The sequence below is a fragment of the Eupeodes corollae genome, chromosome 2 (genome assembly GCF_945859685.1).
Source record: "Eupeodes corollae chromosome 2, idEupCoro1.1, whole genome shotgun sequence".
NCBI lineage: Eukaryota > Metazoa > Arthropoda > Insecta > Diptera > Syrphidae > Eupeodes > Eupeodes corollae.
In genome coordinates, this window is record NC_079148.1 from 127,417,575 (window position 1) to 127,438,353 (window position 20,779).

General features: G+C 33.8%; 1 protein-coding gene across 2 annotated transcripts in view; it reads right to left on the reverse strand.

Moving 5' to 3' along the window:
• The window catches only part of LOC129944666 (uncharacterized), a 184,449-nt gene that overhangs the window by 6,851 nt on the left and 156,819 nt on the right, over window positions 1–20,779 (reverse strand). For both annotated transcript variants that reach the window (XM_056054259.1, XM_056054260.1), the window contains exons 4-5: window positions 2,138–2,586; window positions 1,646–2,065 (exon numbers count right to left, since the gene is read on the reverse strand). In XM_056054259.1, coding sequence (XP_055910234.1) covers window positions 1,646–2,065; window positions 2,138–2,160 — 443 coding nt within the window. In that variant the 5' untranslated portion in view covers window positions 2,161–2,586. The remainder of the gene's footprint in view (window positions 1–1,645; window positions 2,066–2,137; window positions 2,587–20,779) is intronic.

The window sequence follows — 20,779 nt, forward strand, 5'->3', positions numbered from 1 at the left end:
TTAAGGCAACTTTATTGGAATTTTTACTGGACAGTTAGTCAAGAAAAGTCTCCCTAACTATTAAGTCAAGTCAACTTATGTCAAAATGACAGTTGATCATGTCTTTTCTTTCAACTGAAAGTTTAACTTTATTACTCTATGATTAATTGATTTTCTGCGTAGCGTTTTTTTAATGTTTTGTGTAAGAAGGTTCCTTGTCAATTCGTAAAAGGAATAAGTAATATTTTTTTATAGTACAAAATACAAATCGTGATAGACTTTTACCTTGTCTGAGGAGTGTTTTGTAGGCAGTAATGTTTTGGGTACCATGAACTTAAAGTAGAGGTTTGTGAAGTAAAGTTCTGAATTTGAAATTCATGGCACTTGAAAAAATAACTTGTTGACTTGGTCAAAACTCACGGTCAAAGAATGAAGTTGACTGCAAATGAAGTCCCTTATGTTGTCTGAACCTGCCCATTGAAATCGATCCGAAAAAATGTTTGAATCGATATTCGACGGTGTTTCCCTTTGATTAGAAATGAAAATTATATACTGATCGATCGGAAATCACACAAGAAATTTTCTTGAGAAAAAAGTTTGATTTCGTAGTAATTTTTTTTTCTAAAAATGTATTTTTCTATTGTCCGGACGGAAATCCATTTTCCTGAACAGTTGATACTTTTATGTCTTTAAGTGGAACAAATCGTTCCACTGATTCATGTTCACACAATTCCAACGACAGATTTCTGTCAGAGTAAAAACTTTATTTCAATGACAGACATTTTTAATGATAGCTCTAAATGACATCTGACATCTAAATGATGGAAACCAATGATAGCTATAACTGGAGCATAACTCTCCTAATTTTTAAAAAAGTAAATAAGAATCTTGGAAATTGATATTTTGTAATAATAATAATAAATTTTAATAAGATGGACAAAAATATATTGAAGTAAACTAAAAGAAAAAATCATATTAAAGTAAATTTTCCATTGTATGAACATAAAAGTATAATAAACAACATCAGCTTCTTATTTAAAAAATATATGTACATTTATACATAATATGAAAGATAAAACAAAAAATCTCACTGGATGGTAGAGTGACAAACTAATTTGAATTTTATCTCGAAAGTCACACGTTTTCGAGCTATACAAATGGAGTGTGTGTCCTGAAGCGAAATGTTTCATGTGTCACGTTTCCCACAGTAAACTCTGAATAGAATTTCTAAATCCTCTTTCTCTTTTTCTCTCTTTCAATATTACTTCTTTATCTTTTCATGTACACACACAGAGGACAAATATATAAATTCAACAACAGCCATGTTTAAAAACTAAACGAACGTTCATGCTCCGTTAAATGACAGCAACTCGCTATGTTCATAAATATATAGTCATATATCTGCCATTGCTGGATATGGTCTATACCTAGTCTAAACTCTACCTTATATTCTGCACTGCACACACTATATACATATGACAGATACTCGTATAGTTGTAATATTTTATAAAAGAAGAAAAGAGCTCCCTAAAATCCAATTGCTTCCCGTTGTTGGTTGTTAGGAAAAAGAGACAACATTTCAACCTCATTTATAATATTCTGTCTGTCCTATATTCTGTTCTATTCTGTTTTATTCTGTCCTCAGTCCTCGAAGTCCTGTCCTCACCTTATTTCCGATGGTGCTTTGTAAGCGGCACTCGTGACATATATATCACTTCCAGCGTCGCCTCCATGGTCATAGCTGAGTGCAGATGGCGCTCTCGGAGGTATTCGTGTTGGTGGGCCGTTTATAACGCTAGGGCCCAACGACCTTGGTCCGCCATTGCTCACCGAACTTCCACCCATGCCACCCCCAATCCCGCTATCCGTTGTGTGGACTCCATTCATTCTTGTCTTACGAGCTGAATTATAATGTCCTGGAGAGGTGCGCTCATTCGCCATCGTATACTCGGACATGGTGCGTTCCGATGGGGCACGATGTGATTCCTCGCCATCGGTGGAATAGCCTCGATTTGAATGGGAGTGCACGTATGGTGGGTCAGGTGTTTGCCGGCCATGTGTAGCTACATAATGTCCACTTTTTAACCTGAAAGACGAAAAAATGCACACAAAACAATAAGGAATCACATATTTTTCAAAAAGGACAATGGTAAGTTACTTTTTTACTCGGCGCTCGTGCATGTTGGCTTTGAGTGAATTCCGCTTGCGCTAACAATGCTAATGAATATTTGACTATAAGGAAGAAAGAAAAGGAATTCTTTGTTTGTTTCCCCTTTTCTCTTGGCTTTTTGGTGACTCGTCGTTGCCGTCGTCGTTTTCGTTTAATGTTTAGTTTTTTGCTCTTGTCAACCTTAAAGTCCTTTAATTGTGTACATTCAAGGACTTTTTGTGAATTTTAATTTCAGTCAAGAAAATATCCACATTCTTTGAAGGACACAAAACAACGACAAAAGATGTAAGATATATCTATACGTATAGCTGCACAGGAAAAAATGTCCTTCTCTTCTGTGGTAGGTCTAGGGAAGTAGTTTTCTTTCCACTTGGATATCCTTAAGAGGATATTGTATTTTCAGCGATTATTTCCGGGCATTTAGCATCCATTTTTATCTGGAATGAGAAAAACAGGAAAAAAAGTTACAAAACGATAAGAAAATGAATAAATACATAAATATAAATATAGACAACCAACCAACCAAAGTCGAGGACGACGAATTGAAATGAACACAGTTTGTTATGTATAGGAAGAGGTTAGAGTATAATAATTATCATTAAACCTATAATAGTTGCTGGTGGTAAAGTATCTTATGTTTTAGAGTTGTGGTCGAAGAAGGATATTTCCTTTGGTTTTATTGGAACACTAAACAAGCAAACAACATCAAGGATAAAAATAGAACTCACAGAAAACAAGAAAATTGCAAAATCTGAGCTCACTTACTTTACGTAGACGTAGACTATAGTCTTTCCCTAACGAGAGGCAAATATTTTCCTTAAATAATCGGTTTCCATGCTTTGCATTTAAATTGCTGATGGTATTTTTGAAGAACTTTCTCTTGCGCAAAAGACGAGATATTTTTGAAAAGACTTAAGAAATATTTTTTGAAAGGAGTGAGGAGTAAGGAGAAAGTGACTGATGTTGGAGGTGGTTTATGGTGGGGTTTGGGAATTATTTGTGTTGATTGATCAAATTAATGGGATGGGTTTCTTAAAAAGACATTAAAACTAGATTTAATATATATGTATGTAACTATATATAAGTGCTTGAGAACATACATAACTGGGTTGAAGTTTGAGGATTTTAAGGCTTGCGGTAATAGATTTTAGTGCTTTTTGTTCCATTGATTGTAGTTATGGTGATTTTAATTATGGCGCCATGTTTTTGGGAATTGTTAAGTTAAATGCGTTTTGAAAAAGATTTACGTTGAAATAAGGTTGAGTTTGAAGTAATCTTGACAAAAAAACAGGCTTTAAAGCATATTTATAACAGCTGTTTATTTCATTATTGATTCTGGTAGTAACACTTTTATACCATTTTGTTATAGAAGTGCAGGTCTTATAAACAAATATTCAAACAAGCACAAGATTAGTAAATTTTCAATGTTAGTATATTTTATGAACCAGTTTTCATAAACACTACTTAAAATGGCGTTGATTAAAAAAAAGAAGATGTTGTTCAAATAATTTAAATTTTACTACATATTAAACAATTCTCGAAATAATCAATTTAAATAATATTCTAAAATATGAACAAGCTTTTAAAATGATTTATCTGAACAGGTCTTTAAGTAATGACAATTTGTGAAGAAAAATTCAAATCAAACAAACCTCAGTTTGTCGAACGGACCTATTTTTTTAAATGTCGGAAATGTCCGTTTAGCAAATAACTAAAAGTTAAAGTATCCATCTCTTGATTTTGACTTATAGGCTTTTCACACCAAGTCCAAAACCCGGTTTTCGGTTTTGGCCGAAAACTATACATCGAAAACTCAAGTTTTCCCATACACTTTTGGTAAACCACAAGTTTTATATAAAACATATAGAAAACTAACAGCAGTTCAAAGTTGAACTAAACAAACAAACCTTTCGAAATATTCAGCGCTCAAATTAATGTAAACAAAACAGCTGTTGACTGCTGTCAGAACAAATATTTCATTTTGAAATAAATACAATTTCCTTATAAAATAACAATTATTTTTCTTTGTTTTTTATTTACAGAATATGGAAAAGAAGAAAAAAAAAAAACAAAAAGGAAACTTTTTGCTGCGTGACAACAGAAAAAATTGCCGGAAAATTTGCCAACGTCGAGAATAAAAGTCCCGGTGACTATTTGCGGCACTGGCAGTTCTTTTGTCCTCATCCAGAGTTTCAAACGCTCTTTGCTAAGCGAGGAACCGGTATTCACTATTGCTACTGGTATGACGACCCCAAGGACGAGGAAGACTTGCTCATAGTTCGTAATGACGTTTCCAAGGGATGTGTCTTAGAACTCGTCGCCACAAATATGTATGTTCGACGCTTTCGCGAGAAAGACTGCCCAGTAACTCCGTTTAATCACAAGGATTTGAGAGATATGATAAAGACGATAAGTTCATTTGTGGAGGGGAATAAGTATGAAAGAAAATTTCTGGTGGAAGCTAAGCCGCAGCGGGCTAGGAAAATTTGCGCTAAAACATTCCAAAATGTGAGAATCGTTGTTCCAGTGAATAAAACCACAACAGTGGGCTATCGCAACTTGATGAACAGCCTGCCAACATCAAGAAGATCCTCAGTGCATTGGACAAACCAGGCGAGTCCTCAAAGGAAGAAGCCAAAGAGATAGTCAGCTTCAGTGATCGCTTTGGATGAGTGTGATTTTGGTACGAATCTAGAACTAGGAATTGACCTTTTCTGAACTTCAGTTGAAACACTTTTTCTAGACGAGCTAGTGTTACGTTAAAATCATTTTGAATTGGTTAGAATTCATTTTATTTTCACAGATAATTTGAGAAAAACAAAACTTTTTACTCATAAATATGTTCTTGGATACAAAGTTTGACAACTAGTGCTAAACAAATTTAAATGTCCCGTTCTGGGTTTGGTGTGAAAAGGCTATAAAGATTTGCATATTCTTCAGCAATTTGGTATATTTTATGAAGCTATTTTCATAAACACTACTTAAAATGGCGTCAATTAAAAATGAAACTATTGTTAAAATAATTATCAATATAATTACATATTGCTTAATATTTCTGAATATTTTAGTTTTTAAATTGATTTATCCGAACAGGTCTCTAAGTAATGACATTTTGTAAAAAGAAAACAAATCCAAGTTTGTCGAACGCACCTTTTTTTTTGAAATGTCAACAAATAACTAAAAGTTAAAGTATCCATCTTTTGATTTGGACTTAAGTAACATTTTAAGAGACAATAAAGGCTGAAACACAAACATGCTTCAGCTTCGGTTTCGCCTCAATGCTATCACATTGATGGCTTTATCACAAACACGCTTCAGCTTCGGCTTCACCTGACGTTTACGATTTCAGCCGTATGAATTCAATGCATGCTATCACAATGAAGCTTCGACCTCACGTTTCTTTTGAAAATCGTAAGGAAAAGAACGTAGTGTGAATCCAAACGGTACTCTGGTTCAATTATCTGAACATTTGCTTTGTCTCACTCTCACAGCACAACAGCTGTAAAAAAATGTCAACAAACAATATATTTGCTCTTTAGAGAGATGAAATAATAGAAATGTCATTCAAAGCAACCTCGAAGCAGGCCCACCGTAGCGCAGACGAAGCTGAAGCATGTTTGTGATTCAGCCATCAAGCTTCGACCTCACGTTTCATTTGACAATCGTAAGAAAATAGCGTAATGTTACGTAATGTGATTCCAAACGGGAGCTCTAGTTTAAATTTGCTGAACATATGCATTTGGGTACAAGCTCAACAGCTGTAAAAATGTCAACAAACTTTGCTTTTCGAGGGATTCCCATTGGTTATAGGCTGTGTAAGCTATTTCCGCGATAAATTTATTTTTGTTCGATTTCAAAACTCATACTTTTTTTCATTTTGAGAAAAAATAATAAATATAAATAAATAAATAATGACAGAAGTGCAATTTTAGAAATTTCATATTTTAAGTGTCATTCAAAGCAACCTCGAAGTAAGCTCAACGTAACGTAGATGAAGCCGAAGTTGAAGAGTGTTTGTGTTTTAGCCATAAGATTCTGAAAATAAAATTAACAAAATTAGGGCCAGTTATAGCTATCATTGGTTTTCATTATTGAATCCAATAATTGAAATAAGTTGGTAATAGTTTTCAATTGGACACAAATTTCCTGACTTTAATCAAGCACTTCCTGATTAGAATCAAGCATTTGATGTTAAAGTTGATCATTGAAAGTAAAACTCACAAGGAATACAAAGAAAAAGGAACATTTTTTTTAGTTTCATTAATCTCAAATAAATGATTCTAATGAATGACAGACATTTTCAATGATAGCCATTATCGACTTGTCAAAAAAATTTCAATAATTGATTCTTTGAAAATTTCTATCGTTGAACAAAATGTTTTTTGACAGAAATCTATCATTAGAATTGTGTGAATTTGAAACACAAATCAGTGGAACGATTCTTCAGGAAAATTAATTTCTATCTGGAAAACGAAAAAAAATCACTGTGGTTGATTTCCAATCAATCAGAACATATTTTGCATTACTTATCAAAACTAAATACAGTGAAATATTGATCTAATATTTGACAGTGTTGAGATTATCTGAAATTGTGCACAATTAACGAGACGTTAAAATAAGTTGCCTCAAGAGAGTCAACAGAACGCCTTCATTTTCGCTTAGTATTTTGACAGTTGGATGTTTTTGGTAGTTTTGGCAGTTCCTTAAACTTAGTACACGAACGACTGTAGACTTAAAGTAGTTTAAACGAAAAAAAGGTACAGCAATCACAAGTTCTGTTCAAAAGCATATTACCACTCTTAAATGCAACTTTTGATATATTTTTCGAAGCTACTAATTGGTATATTATTGTGGATTTTTTTTTTTTGTACTAACATTTAACTGCAAATTCTTTTTTATTTCAGTTAATACGCACTGTCGGCACTCCAAAGACACAAAACTGCTTGATACACCTTAAAGATAACGAATGTTCCCGAGAATGTGGACACCATACAGTGCTTGAGAAGGCCACTAAAAAAATATGTCTTAACTACGCAGTTATCGGTCCTAAAAATAAATGAAAATGGAGAGAAAAAAATAAACAAACAATTTTAAAGTATTGATCGGAAACGATAAGGTCTGCTGGTTGAAGCCAACAACTTCTCGCTTAGCTATATAAACGACTATGTTTTTTTATATATAATCTAGTCAAACCCTCTCTAGCTCTAAAGTGCGCTCCTCCTCTTTGGAGTAGCCAACACTTCACAAAAATATAAAAACAAAATTAAAAAAAAAAAAACAGAGAAGAAGAAAACAATGAGTTTTTCACATTATTATTAGTGTTTCTGTTTTTTGTTGCTTCTTGTTTATTTTTCATGGATCCTTGTTGTTCCATGGAATTGCCGATGGTCGTATAGGTAGGAAGGTATAAGAGTGTAGACCATGAGGCTGGGAGGTATGACAGTGCTTGCTGCTTGGTCTGGGGGCTCTGCTGGGGCTTAGCTATGTTTTTGTACCAATGGTTGCACATGGTTACACAGGAATTGGATGGTTTTTCTATTCCTATTCCTATTTCCAGTTTTATTTTCTTATTATTTTTATTTTACTTTTTTATAAATAAAATGTATGTATTTTACACTCTGTTAAGTAAACATAGTTGTTTCCATTTGTTTACATAGCTTATGCAGCAATATTGGAATGCCTTTTCGGTTTGGAGTCGTTTCGTTCGTTTAACGAGGGTCTTATTTCTTCTGAGTTGTGCTTAAGTTAAAGCTTAGTATACTATTTGTTTTATTTTACGAATGGAACATTTTAATTTGCTTATTAAATTGAATAACTTTCAAGCATATCTATTTATGTATAAGTGAAATAACAAAATAAACATCTAAAGTCGAATTGAAATGAAAGTGTGTAAGAAATCAGCAAACTATGACGATTGTTCAACTTGAAATTAAAATAAAACATCACACGTTGGGCGCCATTTAAGTAGACATTAAATTTTCTAGCTTGTGTAGTCAATTTTAACAAATTAAAATGTTTTTTTGTATTGAAATGATCCAACATCATAATCTGTCTGCAACTGTTCGCATATTTTACTGGCAATATGACCAAATTAATAAAAAATACAAATTATATGAAGAAAGACAAATCAAATTTATATTTTATTTGACTTTAAAATTAGAACTTTCATCTTTAACTGGGGGAAGAAATTATCAAAGGATCTTAGATTCTTTATTTTGTTTTCTATGTTCATATTTATGTGTATGTATGATGTTTCCCTCCCCCGCTCCGTTAGTGATATTTAACTTATAAAAATATTGAAACAAGGAGTCACGGCAACGATGAGAAGTTTCAAGTTGATAAAGAAAAAAAAGGTAGGTTTGGTGCCGAGTGTACACAAAGCTGTCACTAGCATTTACTTTGCCCTGATGTTATTTTTGTTTTGTTTGTTTTCTTTTTTATGAAGGATGACAGTGTTTGGGGTTTTTTCTTTCCCAAAAGGTATTAACTTTAGAAATAGAGAATAATGAAATAACATTTTATATTTCATGGTTATAAAATAAAATTTAAAATTGCTTTTTTTTTTAAAGAAACACAAAAAAATGGTTCAGAAATGACAAAAATGTATAAGATTCACAGCAGGCAACGACGAGACGTCAAGTCAATAAATATGTTATAATGTAATTTGATAAGTTCTAAGAACTTATGTTTATTAATTTCTAAACAACAAAATAATCTGGTTCGTGGAGGTGTGTGTTCTAAAATCCTAAATATTTATGTATATAAACTATGCTTTACATTATGTGCATAAATGTCACGCACACATTGAGTCAACTAATAAATCAAGATGGCTACCGAGGATTTATAAGCTGTGTTCCACTTTCAGTCTGACATTTCTCGCACTAAAATTTGGTCGAATGTCAAATTTGAGGAGTGGGTAATGAAATGCTCTTAGAGAGAAAGCAAACTGTCAAAATGTACGTAACGGTTTTCGTACATTAGTTTGGACTACTTTTTTACCTTCAATTAAAAATTAAATAATGAAACTTAAACAAGTTTTTTTCACAAAAAATCACTACAATTTTCAATAAATATTGACAATTATATATATTTTTTGTACTACAAAGTTTTTCTTCAATAGCAGTATAATAAAAAAAATATAAATTTCATGAAAATTATTTGATTATATTAAGGAAATAGAAAATACGAACACTATTCACATGTAGCAAAACTAAAACCTTTGTCAAAATGCCACACACGTTTTTTTTCTCTTCTGTCATTACTTGACGTGAACGTCAAATTGTATTTGACAGCCAGCCTAGAAATCGCCAGAAGAAATTGATCGAAAATGTTTTACTCTCTTACGGGCGCTTTTTTTTGTAAAAATTAGCACAACTTTTGAAGTGTGCAACGTCTTCGGGCTAAAAATAAAACTTTCAGTCTGAAATTGTTCGAAACTAGGTCTGGAACACAGCTTTCATGTAATGGTTTTGGTTGAACTTAATATTTAACCATTTAGACGTTGACACAGCCTACGTTATGTTACAAGCGTAACGCATTTATTGTATGTGAACAGATCGTAAACTGCTAAACTCAAAATTCGCTTTCTCTTTCTGTTCATTGGGCTCAAAACTTCAAAGTTCTATAACTTTGTTTGGTTGAGAGTTTGGTTTCTCGGAAGAGGAAAAATAAGCGTTGTGAGTAAAATGTTGAACCAAACTAATTAAATTAAATGTATAATATTCTTAAAAAATTGAAATAGTGTACAAAGCAGAACAAAAGTCAATAGAGAACTAGGGCCTAGTGATTCTCAATCTTTCTCAGAATTATGACAGCAAAAATGAGAAAATTTGTTCACATTGCTGGCAGTACATAAATCTCTTAAAGGCTTTTCACACCAAGTCCAAAACCCGGTATTAGCGAAATTATCAGTTTTATGCCAAAAACCTTCACCGAAAACTCAAGTTGTGGTATATAATATTATTTATACAATTTGTTAACAAAATAAGAATTATTGCTTTTTTTTATTTACAGAATATGGAAGAGAAAAAATTAGGACACTTTGGGGGAGCTGCGTGGCAACAAAAACACGTCGAGAATAAAACCTTGGTGACTATTTGCGGCACTGGCGTTTCTTTTATGATCTTTCAGAGTTTCAAACGCTCTTTGTTAAGCGTTACAATATATTATTCAAGCCGAGGAACCGGAATTATTACGGCTACTGGCGTGACGACCCCAAGGACGAGGAAGACTTGCTCATAGTTCGTAATAACGTTTCCAATGGATGCGTCTTCGAACTCGCCGCCACAATATGTTCGACGCTTTCGCTTACTACCTGGAAAAAGACTTTTCGGTAACTCCGTTCAATTACAAGGGATTGGGAGATATGAGAAAGGCGATAAGTTTATTTGTGGAGGAGAATAAGTATGAAAGAAAATCTCTAGTGGAGGCTATATCGCAGCGGGCTAGGAAAATTTGCGCCAAAACATTCCACAACGTAGGAATCGTTGTTTCAGTAAATAAAACCACAACAGTAAGCTATCGTCCCTTGATGGATAGCGATGCCAACATCAAGAACATCCTCAGTCCTTTGGACAAGCATGGAGAAATTGCAACAGCTTCAGTGATCACTCTGGATGAGTGTGGTTTTGGTACGAATCTGGAACTAGGAATTGACCTTTTCTGCTCCGGCCATAAAGACCTACAGGAATCGTTCAGAATCTTCTCAAGAACAAAACTTTTTACTCACAAAATTTTTGTATCAATACAAAATATGACAGCCAGTATTAAATAAATTTAGTTGTCAAATGAAAACGTGTAAATGTTCGGTGTGAACGATTTTCAGTTTTTCGAACATTTTTTTTTTAAAACCCGGTATTGGGTTTGGTGTGAAAAGGCTATAAGTTACTAGAAATATAAACTCGCTTATTATGTAAAATGAAAGCGTTCAGATAAAATATAACTAAATGTCAGTAAGTATTTAAAGTTCTTATGTATAATGACAGTAAGCCGATCACGATCAGTGCTGAAAATGAGTTTGGTTAGTTAGTCGGCACTGTTACCAACGCCCGTGTGAACCATCATCCAACCTCGTGTGAACTTGCTCTTGATCTCCGTGAATGTTGCTCGTTTTAACTGACTCTGAACGCACTCATCGTTCTGGAATGTGCGAAAATTTTAAGAAGCCATTATTTTTGTAAATTGCACAAAGGGAACAGAAATCACGAGCAGCAGCCATGGCAGACCAAGAGCAAGTTAAAAATTATTTTAAACAAAATGAACTCTATTAATTATTAACATTTTTTAAATAAAGTTTTTTAAAGTCTTTCGAACTGAAACAAGTGTTTGTTTTAAAGAGAAATTCTAATAAAGCTTGAAAAGCCGTATTTACAGTCACCAGGGACGTCGGCGACAGGCACGGGATGTAAGATTTAAGCTTTTCTGATATCTATTAATACTTGACGTCTAGTTTTGGAAGGTGGCAACCATTATATATTTTGTTATCTCATCAAGAACAAGATTGAAATGTGTCAAAAACGTCATTATTTTCCAGGTAAACACACAATATTCAATATTTTTTTATCATTTAATTCCAAATTTGATACAATTTCGAAATATTTACTAAAGAGAATGTGAGAATCAATAAAAAATGATGATAAATTATTTCCTCTCAAACTCATTTCAATTTAAAACAATTAACTTATCCGATTAATTGAAATAAAAACATATTTTTTTTTTTGAAACAAACCTTTCTGTAGGTAGGAATGAGTTCGGAAGGTAAATGTTTTTTTTTTTGATTATCCTCCTGATCCTGATATATAAAAACTCAATAGTCATCCATCATTTCAATCAACATACATAGGTATGTGCCTGTAAGCCCCTTTAGTACAGTGATATAGATAAAATGTATTTTTGAAAATGTTGTATGTTGAAAAGAGGATAAAATGCCTTGATAGTAGCAATAGTGATAGAGACATCAAATTGTCCTAGAACAATGGCTGGAATAGTGGCAACAACAGGCACTACATCTATCGCTTCGGTCCCCATTGCCCGTCCCACCTTCCGTTTTCCTCCATTCCGCTTCATTCGACGGTTGGTCGTGTCTCCCCCAAATCAAGTGTAGCGTGACAATTGAATGTGAATTGTTCTTTTGCAGCCGATAAAAATGGATTATTGTGCATCGATGTTGTTTCGACAATTGCTTTTCCATTCAATTGTTCTACTTTACTTTTTTTTCCTGCACTGCACTGCATTGCACTTGCAATCCTATGTTGCATGTTTTTGTGTTACGGCCTTCCGAAAAGGTTGGCTTTTCAAGTGTGCAGGCATTTATCAAGTTGTTACCTTTATCTGCCACAGCACCGAACGGACGGACGACTCTATGCTCTGATCTGGCTGTGCTGTGTTGTGTATAATATCTATGTGAATAAATTTCAATCGATTCAAATTGAACAATCGAATCACTTTTGAGCCGATAAAAATTGTTGGCGGCCGGCCGGTGCGGCGGAACTCTTCACCTCACCATCGCAACCGCCCGCCAACCATTGCGGTGTTTGTTGGATTGTTTTGCGGCCATGATGGAGCAAAATAATGATGGAAGCAGCTTACGGCGGCAAAGTTCCTTTATATAGAAAAGGTATGATGTAGGCCCAAAGTCTATACACTCAACCGAACCCCTCTCAAGTAGCTGGTGGTCCCTTCTAGTAGGTTTCTAGGAGCTGACGGGACTAAGACTATCGGGATGAGGACGAAGGCCAACGCCACTGCCCGAGTAGCTCTCAAATGCCTTAACTTTGTTTCAACCACAAAAACAAAACAAAATACAAAAAAAGGGATTGTAACGAACAACGATTGCTTCTCAAGCGATTTGCTCCGGAATTCATTGGAATGCCATTTATGGATGTTGCTGATGCTTTGTGTTGTTTGTTGGTTGATTTGAACATGACCGGGACTCATGTATTGGAAAACATTGTATTTTTTGAACATAAAAAAATGCTTTATACAGAAAGCAAGCCAAGTCAGCGAAAGTTATTCAACCAAGCAGCGCAGCGCCAGGGAAAGGATAGAGAGGTATTACATTGATTGAAAGTTGTGGTGGTAAAGGCATTAGGTTAGGTACATAGAAGGGATACAAAATGGTGAATGAGTTTTCATTTTTTTGCCATTGTAAATTTGATCTTATTGTATTGTTCATAGAGTTTTTCCGATTTGGAAGTGAACACAGCTAGAGGCTATAAGATATTTGAAAAATTGGGTCTTGATAAGTCAATGTTAGATGGTAAAATTAAAAGCCACAACTTAGTGCTATAAAAACTGACAGAATTGATTAGAAATGGAATTCGACTCATATATAGAAATATTTCAGTGCACGGACTTTCAACATTGAATCTGAAGACAAATTTGAGGGAAAATCCTATTGAAATACGAGATTCAAGGGGACCTACAATTTTCTAACAAATTCGAACAACTTCTAAGGAAAACAAATAATAAAACTACCCAGGCATTAAAACTACTATAGATTACACGTGTTTTTTTGGTTTTCTATAAATAGTAAAGTCGAAAATTCCCAAGGAAACGCATTACCAGTAGCCAGATTTTTGTATTTAAAAATTGGTACAACTGAAAGAGGATCAAAAGTTAAAATTAATTTCAGCAAAAAAAAACTAATAAAATGGACAATTTTCACGAAGAAATTGTAAGAAAACATCTGGAAATTGAGATTCTATAAAAATAGTTCATTTAACAATTTGAGCTTTGACATAAAACAAAAACTTCAAGAAGGGGTTTGTTCGTAGACTACTACATTAACATGTGGTATTGAAGCGAGCTTGAAGCTTGTCTCAATTCTTTATATAACTGAATTGGGTTGAAATGAGGTTGATTTGACTCGATTTCGGTCAGGGATCGGAGTCGATTCAAAATCTGTAAAGAAAACCTGTGTGGAGGAGTAGTTTTACAGATAATGCATTACGGTCTGTTTATTTGCGTGTTTGTGTACAAAAAATTTAGTTTTGCATTAATCAAATTAAAAAAAATATTGCACATGGAGTAGGTAGCGTATTCTTATATATTGCAGAACTATTCAGTTCGTCATTGTTTAACACGAATCAAACTATCTTACTTGCACTTCATAAGAAACATCGAAACACCGTTTGCATTTTAGAAAGTGCTGTCAAACTTAATCATTTTTAAATCTTCTTTTCCAAAAATATTTATTTAATTTACTGAGATAAACCTTTAGTGGAAACTTAGCAAAACTTAATTATCTCTTCTATTCTTGAAAAATAAACCCAGTTAATCTATTTTCATTAAAAAAAGTTAATAATATAAACAGTAACAGATTGATTTTTTTACGCCAATGGAAAACATACGATTCCAAATGCACCACTACTTAACGAACACTACTATCGAGATACAAATGCAATATCAATAGTACTGACATTTTAGAACGAAATTACATAAGATCCATTCGAGACTCGTATAAATGTTAAAAACCCTTCCGTAGTAAGATTCTACTTTAACTTTTATCGATAGTATTCATACTGCGGATATTGTTTTTGTTATTCTTGTAAGATCCTACTATACTATTGATAGACTTCCCAACAAAACACGGGTATTGAAGTGCTCTTTTCCTAAAAGAAAGTTTTAAATTTAAACGTGAGTTTTTTTTCTTACAGATTAAGATTAGTTTTAATAAGCTCAAGCAACTAAGATTTTAGCGTCTAAGGTTGTAAATCGTACGTGCTAGAATTTACACATGCTTTTTTTGTGGACTTAAATCTTAAATTCTATACTAAAGAGTGGTTGAATAGAAGATTATTTTTTAAAAATGCTTATACGTTTTCTCACAAATAAAGTTAGGTAAAGTAATGTAAAGTGATTTTATTTCTGCCTCAATTAAGAGGTTGCAGCCGAAGAAGGATCGCCTGGTTTCCATTAAAACCGGACATTTCCCTAGGAAATGAAAAATACATATCTTCTTTTTGCCTGAGGTTACACAAACTACATAGGATTGGGAGATCCTCACTGTGTGGCATATAATTCAGTTGAAGAAGATCAGCATGCAGTCTCAACATCTTTGAAATTTTTTCCACACAATTCTCATCTCTAAAGTAGTTTTTTGGGCCTAGATTATGACAAAGTTGAGTGTAGATTACTCTGTGGTTAGAGCTCACTGCATCTTCAAATTACTTCTCCCTAAGCTTCTCGTCAACGAAGGCAATAAGCTCGTACAGTTTACCCCTCCATTCATTGCGATTTCCAACATGCAGGTTCAGTTCGATACCACACCATTGCGCGAGCTCCTTCCATTCCTCATACCAACTGAGACTTCGGATGATTACGTGCAAAGCTGCTTTCTTTGGAAGTCTATCATTATTGATATGTAGAAATTTTATAACATAGTCTACCTGACTTTTCAGCGTCTGAATAAAAAGTGGTGAGAGACCAGTTTCTAATGCAACTACGTAGTTTGGTGTGTTAGACGAAAGTGAAATATCCTTTTGATAAAAAATCTCAGAAACTTTTCTACGCAATCGTATTGTTCGTAACCCCATACTTGCGATGCATAAAATAGTACTGATTCCGACACTGCTTCAAATTCACGAAACTTACAGCTTTGCACAATAATTTTGTTGGCAAAACACTTTTTCCATGTAGCTCCAATCGCAATCTTGGCCTTAGAGAGTTTTGCATTAAGATGTTTTTCCATACTTAAGTTTTTTGTAAAACATACTTCTAGGTATTTAAACTCATTTACGACCTCAATAAGTATTGAATTTAAGAACCATCTTTCATTCTGACTATTTCTTCCACCTCCATTTCGGAAGACCAGTATTTTCGATTTGTTAAGGTTCAGTTGGAGTTTCCACGTAGTACAGTACATATATAGTTGGTTAATCATCATCAACTGAAGCATTTGTGGTGCTGCTGATAGAAGCACTATGTCGTCAGCGTAGAAAAGAGCCTTTATAGTGGTCCCCGCAAACTCAACTCCTCCAGAAATAAAATGTTAAATCTTCTATAAAAAGTGGGAATAGAAAAGGGCTCAGCGTACAGCCCTGTCGAACACCTGATTCCGTTTGAAACCATTCCGAAAATTCCTCTCCATTCCAAACAACTGCCTTTGTTTCGTTATACAGATTTTGTAAGACTTTTCCAAACTTTGAAGACATCCCCAGTGCATAGAGTTTGTAGATAAGCGCTCGCCTATCCACAGCGTCAAACGCTGCTTTAAAATCTATGAAAAAGCTGTACAGTTTTTTCCCATTTTGAAGAAAAGTTTCGGCGATACTTTTTAGCACAAATATGTGATCGATCGTAGAGTAACCAGGCCTAAAACCAGCTTGAAATTGTTTTAATAACCCGTTTTCGTTTATCCACTCATTGAGTCGTTGATACAAAATTGACAAAAATATTTTATATGATGCATTAAGAAAGCTTATCCCACCGAGTTCTCAGGATTTTGTGTACTTCCTTTTTTGTGAATCGGAAAAATTAAGGCCTTTTTAAACTCTTGCGAAATAATACCATGTTCCAGAATTTGGTTGAATGAAATATAAATAATATATCAATAAGTTCCGATGTTCCGTACTTATAAAACTCAGCCGGTATACTGTCAGTGCCTGCCGCTTTGTCATCATTTAAGGTTTTTAAACTGCGTCTTATCTCCTCTTGTGTTATTGGCGCATCTAAGAGATTATTGTCGAATTTAGGTTCAGCATACGATATATTTACGGAGCTGGACGGGGGATTTAAGAGTTCTTTGAAATGCTCTGTCAACATTTCAAAGAACTCTTAATGTCGATGTTAGATTTCGGTGAATCTTAAACTTATTTCCATTCAAGAGCTTTACAAGACTTCAAAAATCTGTAGCATTCTTCATTCTTCTCACAAATAAATAGAAAGGGGTTAAATCGCAGTTTCCAGGCGGTCAAATGACATCACAAAGCTCCAAGACTGCTGATAACACGATTTGGGAATTTGGGTCACAAAAGATCGATTGTGGCATTGAGTTTCACGCCCACCTTTGACCAAAACCTCACAAATGGTCGAATTATGACACAATGGGTGCGTTCAATCTCAGACAGATAGGGTATCCGGACACCTTTTTTTTTGTGTTTTACGTGTAAAATAATTGATGGTCAAAAACAGTTGAGATGTCAAAAAAGGAATAAAAAGGTACCCAAGAATTTCTGGAGTATATAGGTATCTGACAGAACAGCTGATACCTCAGAAATTCTTGGATTACTTTTTTGACATCTGACAGAACAGCAGGTTGAATTTCAAAAAACTTGAAAATTGATCTCAGCTTTTTGTATTTTTTGGTAAACAAAAAAAAACGAAATGTGAGTTGAAGTTGTATTTGAGGATGTTCTGTACATAAAAGACGATGTAGAAGCTATTTGCCTCCGAATTTTACAAGTTAATTTTGATCTTTTTTTTTAAACTTCAAAATTGACTTATTTATTAAATTGTTACGCACCTATTAATTCATCATCGTCCGACAAATAAGTTAAATTATCCATTAAATGTTTTATATTACAACAATTTTGACTTCGAAGCTTAAATGTTTCTCTACTTTTTGCAAACAGCTTATAGTTGTTTTTATTTCTTGTCAGCTATCTCAATACAGCTATGCAACTCGTTCAACAAGGAATCTAAATATCCACCTATCCAAGATACCCTATCCAACACGAGATTGAACGCAACCAATCATAATCATCACACAATCTGTACCCAAATGTCACTCTCTCTGACGTATCGGCCTCTCGATGATAACGTGCGGGTTTTTAATGCTAACGTAGACAATTCATATCACTTTGCATAAGTATAAAGGCCCAACTATAATGAGCATAAGCTAGCATATGCGCGCGTATGTAAACGTGCGAATACAAAGAATCTCAATACGAGTGAATATAATGGAGTCTAGCTCCGTTTCGTTCAGTTTTTCTCAGTTTCGTTAACTTACTCGTAAGCACACTTAAGCAAGAGCTATCCCAGTCGCTCGCCGCATAAGTAAAATCTGACATGTAGATACGTGAGCAAAATTGCATTATGGCTATCCGCAGTAATTTCACAAACTTAAGTGAATTTTCGTTGGGTTTTTGACATAAGCTTATGTTTGCTTATGCCTATTATAGTTGGGCCTTAAGTTTTCAATGTTTGCCCACTTTTTAAAGTAATCATTTCGCTTCGTGGAGGAAAAATATCGAATTTCTGTCTAGATTTCGAGTGGGAATCAGCTGTCAAATTGATCAATAATTTAAAAACAAACCACTAGATGGCGCACTCTGTTCATTTGTACAAATAAGATAAAGTGTATGAAGCTTTTAGAAATAGGGCGCTAGATTTATTCGATAAAAATCAAACATCAAAAAGAACTTCGGTGCTGGATTGTAGTGAATTGCTTCTAGCTGCTTAAAGTTCCTACAACTAAATATTTAAGCTCTAACAAAGACTTAAAAACCAAATAATTATAATCTTAAATCATGGTTAAAAAATGTTCCTAACGCATATTTTCAATTTAATTTTAACTTCCCTGCAGCTTCAATTATTTACTTTGATAAAACAATGCCGATGTTCATTCAGCGAATATATGACTTTTTAACAATCTCAAGCCCTATGTGATTTATAAATTAAGAAGAACCAACAACTAAAAAACACCTATAAAAATTCAAATTAAAAATATTTACCTTTGGGAATACCTTTAGCTGTATAGGGAACGTAAATAAATCCAACCCATAAAGACCCTCTATTTGGTTTAACAATAAAATAATTTAATTACCTAAGAATTATTCCCACAGGTAAAATATTCCAAAGTCATAAAAAACTTTATTACTTAATTTTATTTGCTTAGATAAAAAACAGCCTTATAATATAGTATTAAATCATTAAAAAATATTTCACAGATGCGTATGCAACATCTCTTATCTATATCACAGTTTTACAAAATGAGTTAATTTAACCATCAAAGTCTTATCAATGATGCTGATTGCCATCCTAAAAGCTTGAAATCCTTTAAAAAAAAAAGAAAACACAAACTCACATTAAACCTACCCATTATTGCAGAATTAAATAATAATACCCCTGTGAGGTCCAAGAGTATAGAGGTACAAAAACAGAGCCCTATACTCCAGAGAAATAGTTTTATTATCGCAGTTTATCATGAAACTAAATAAGGTGGTCATGCGTCGTCGTAGTCTTCGTTTATCTAATTACCAACCTGCTAACCTGTCCTTAAAGGAAACACACTATATGTTTATGTACTAAGCACACATAAAGAAAAGTTCCACGGTCTGTGCGTAGCCTAAGTAAACCCTTATACACACTGCGTCATTATGAGGAGCCTATACTATGCCTGATGGTGTACATGGTAAACAAGGTTTTGATTTTTTTGTCTGGATTTTATAGAACATTGTGTTTGAAGCCTTCATTAGCATGCGACAAGTGAGGCAATTAAAAATTTCTTATAAACACATTAATTAATCGATCTATGATAAAACATAACTACTGATGCTATAAGCAAACTAGATATGGATAGAATTAGGTGGAGGCATCCATTAAAAGTGTGGAAGTGGTGTAGGCTTTAGATAATTCAATTAAATTAAATACTAAAAAAATGATGAATGGTGATATAATAAAAGATGTGAGAATAGTTTGATACATGTTCTCTTAAAGTTTATTAGAATCTATCTATCCATAGTATAGAAGGACTTTACACGAATAACAAAAATAATATCCATAGTATGAATAACACCGATAAGAGTTAGAGTAGAGTCTAACTATGGATGGGGTTTTAACATTTATACAAGTCGCGAATGGACCTTATGTGATTTTGTTCTCAAATGTTGGTACCATCGACATACTATACATGGACTGCTAGTAGCCAACTTCACGATGGTTCCACTTTTAACGGACAAAACACTAGCGCAAAGAGGGCTATGCGGATAAATTGTGTAACATTTAATACTCACAGCCACTGCTGTCGTTCTTGCTTCTATAGTAGTATTTTACTATTTTCAGAGTCAACTTCTACTCTACCTAAGGACGAAAACTACTCCCCAAAATAACACGGAAAAGAAATTTGTATTTGGTTTACAATAAAAACCAAAATTTAAAATATATTGCCCCAATAATAGTGCAACAACAGAAAGAAAATTTTCAGCCGTAAGCCTTATAAAAGATAAAAAACAAATTCACTCAAGGTAGAAATGGCGAATGCCCTACTTACTGCTAAGGAACTTCTTAAAAACAATTTCACCGAAAAATGGGAGCCATCGAAAACTTTAATCTAGAAGAACAAAACATTGTATAAGGCGCCAGTTATAGCTATCATTGGTTTTCATCATTGAAAACAAACATTGGAACTTTTGTGACAGGTCGTCTATAGCTATCCTTAAACATTTCTGTCATTGAAAAAATTCCCGATTGAAATCCACCGACAAAATTTTACTAAGTGAAATCTATCATTGCAATTGTGAGAAATTGGAACACAAATCAGTGGAACGATTCGTTTCACTTTTGAACATAAAGTATCAGCTGTTCAGGAAAATGAATTTCCGTCCGTTGTAGAGAAAAATAAATGCGCAATTACACTTTTTTTTCTCAAAAAAAAATTCTCTGTGTGATTTCCGATGGATGATTATATAA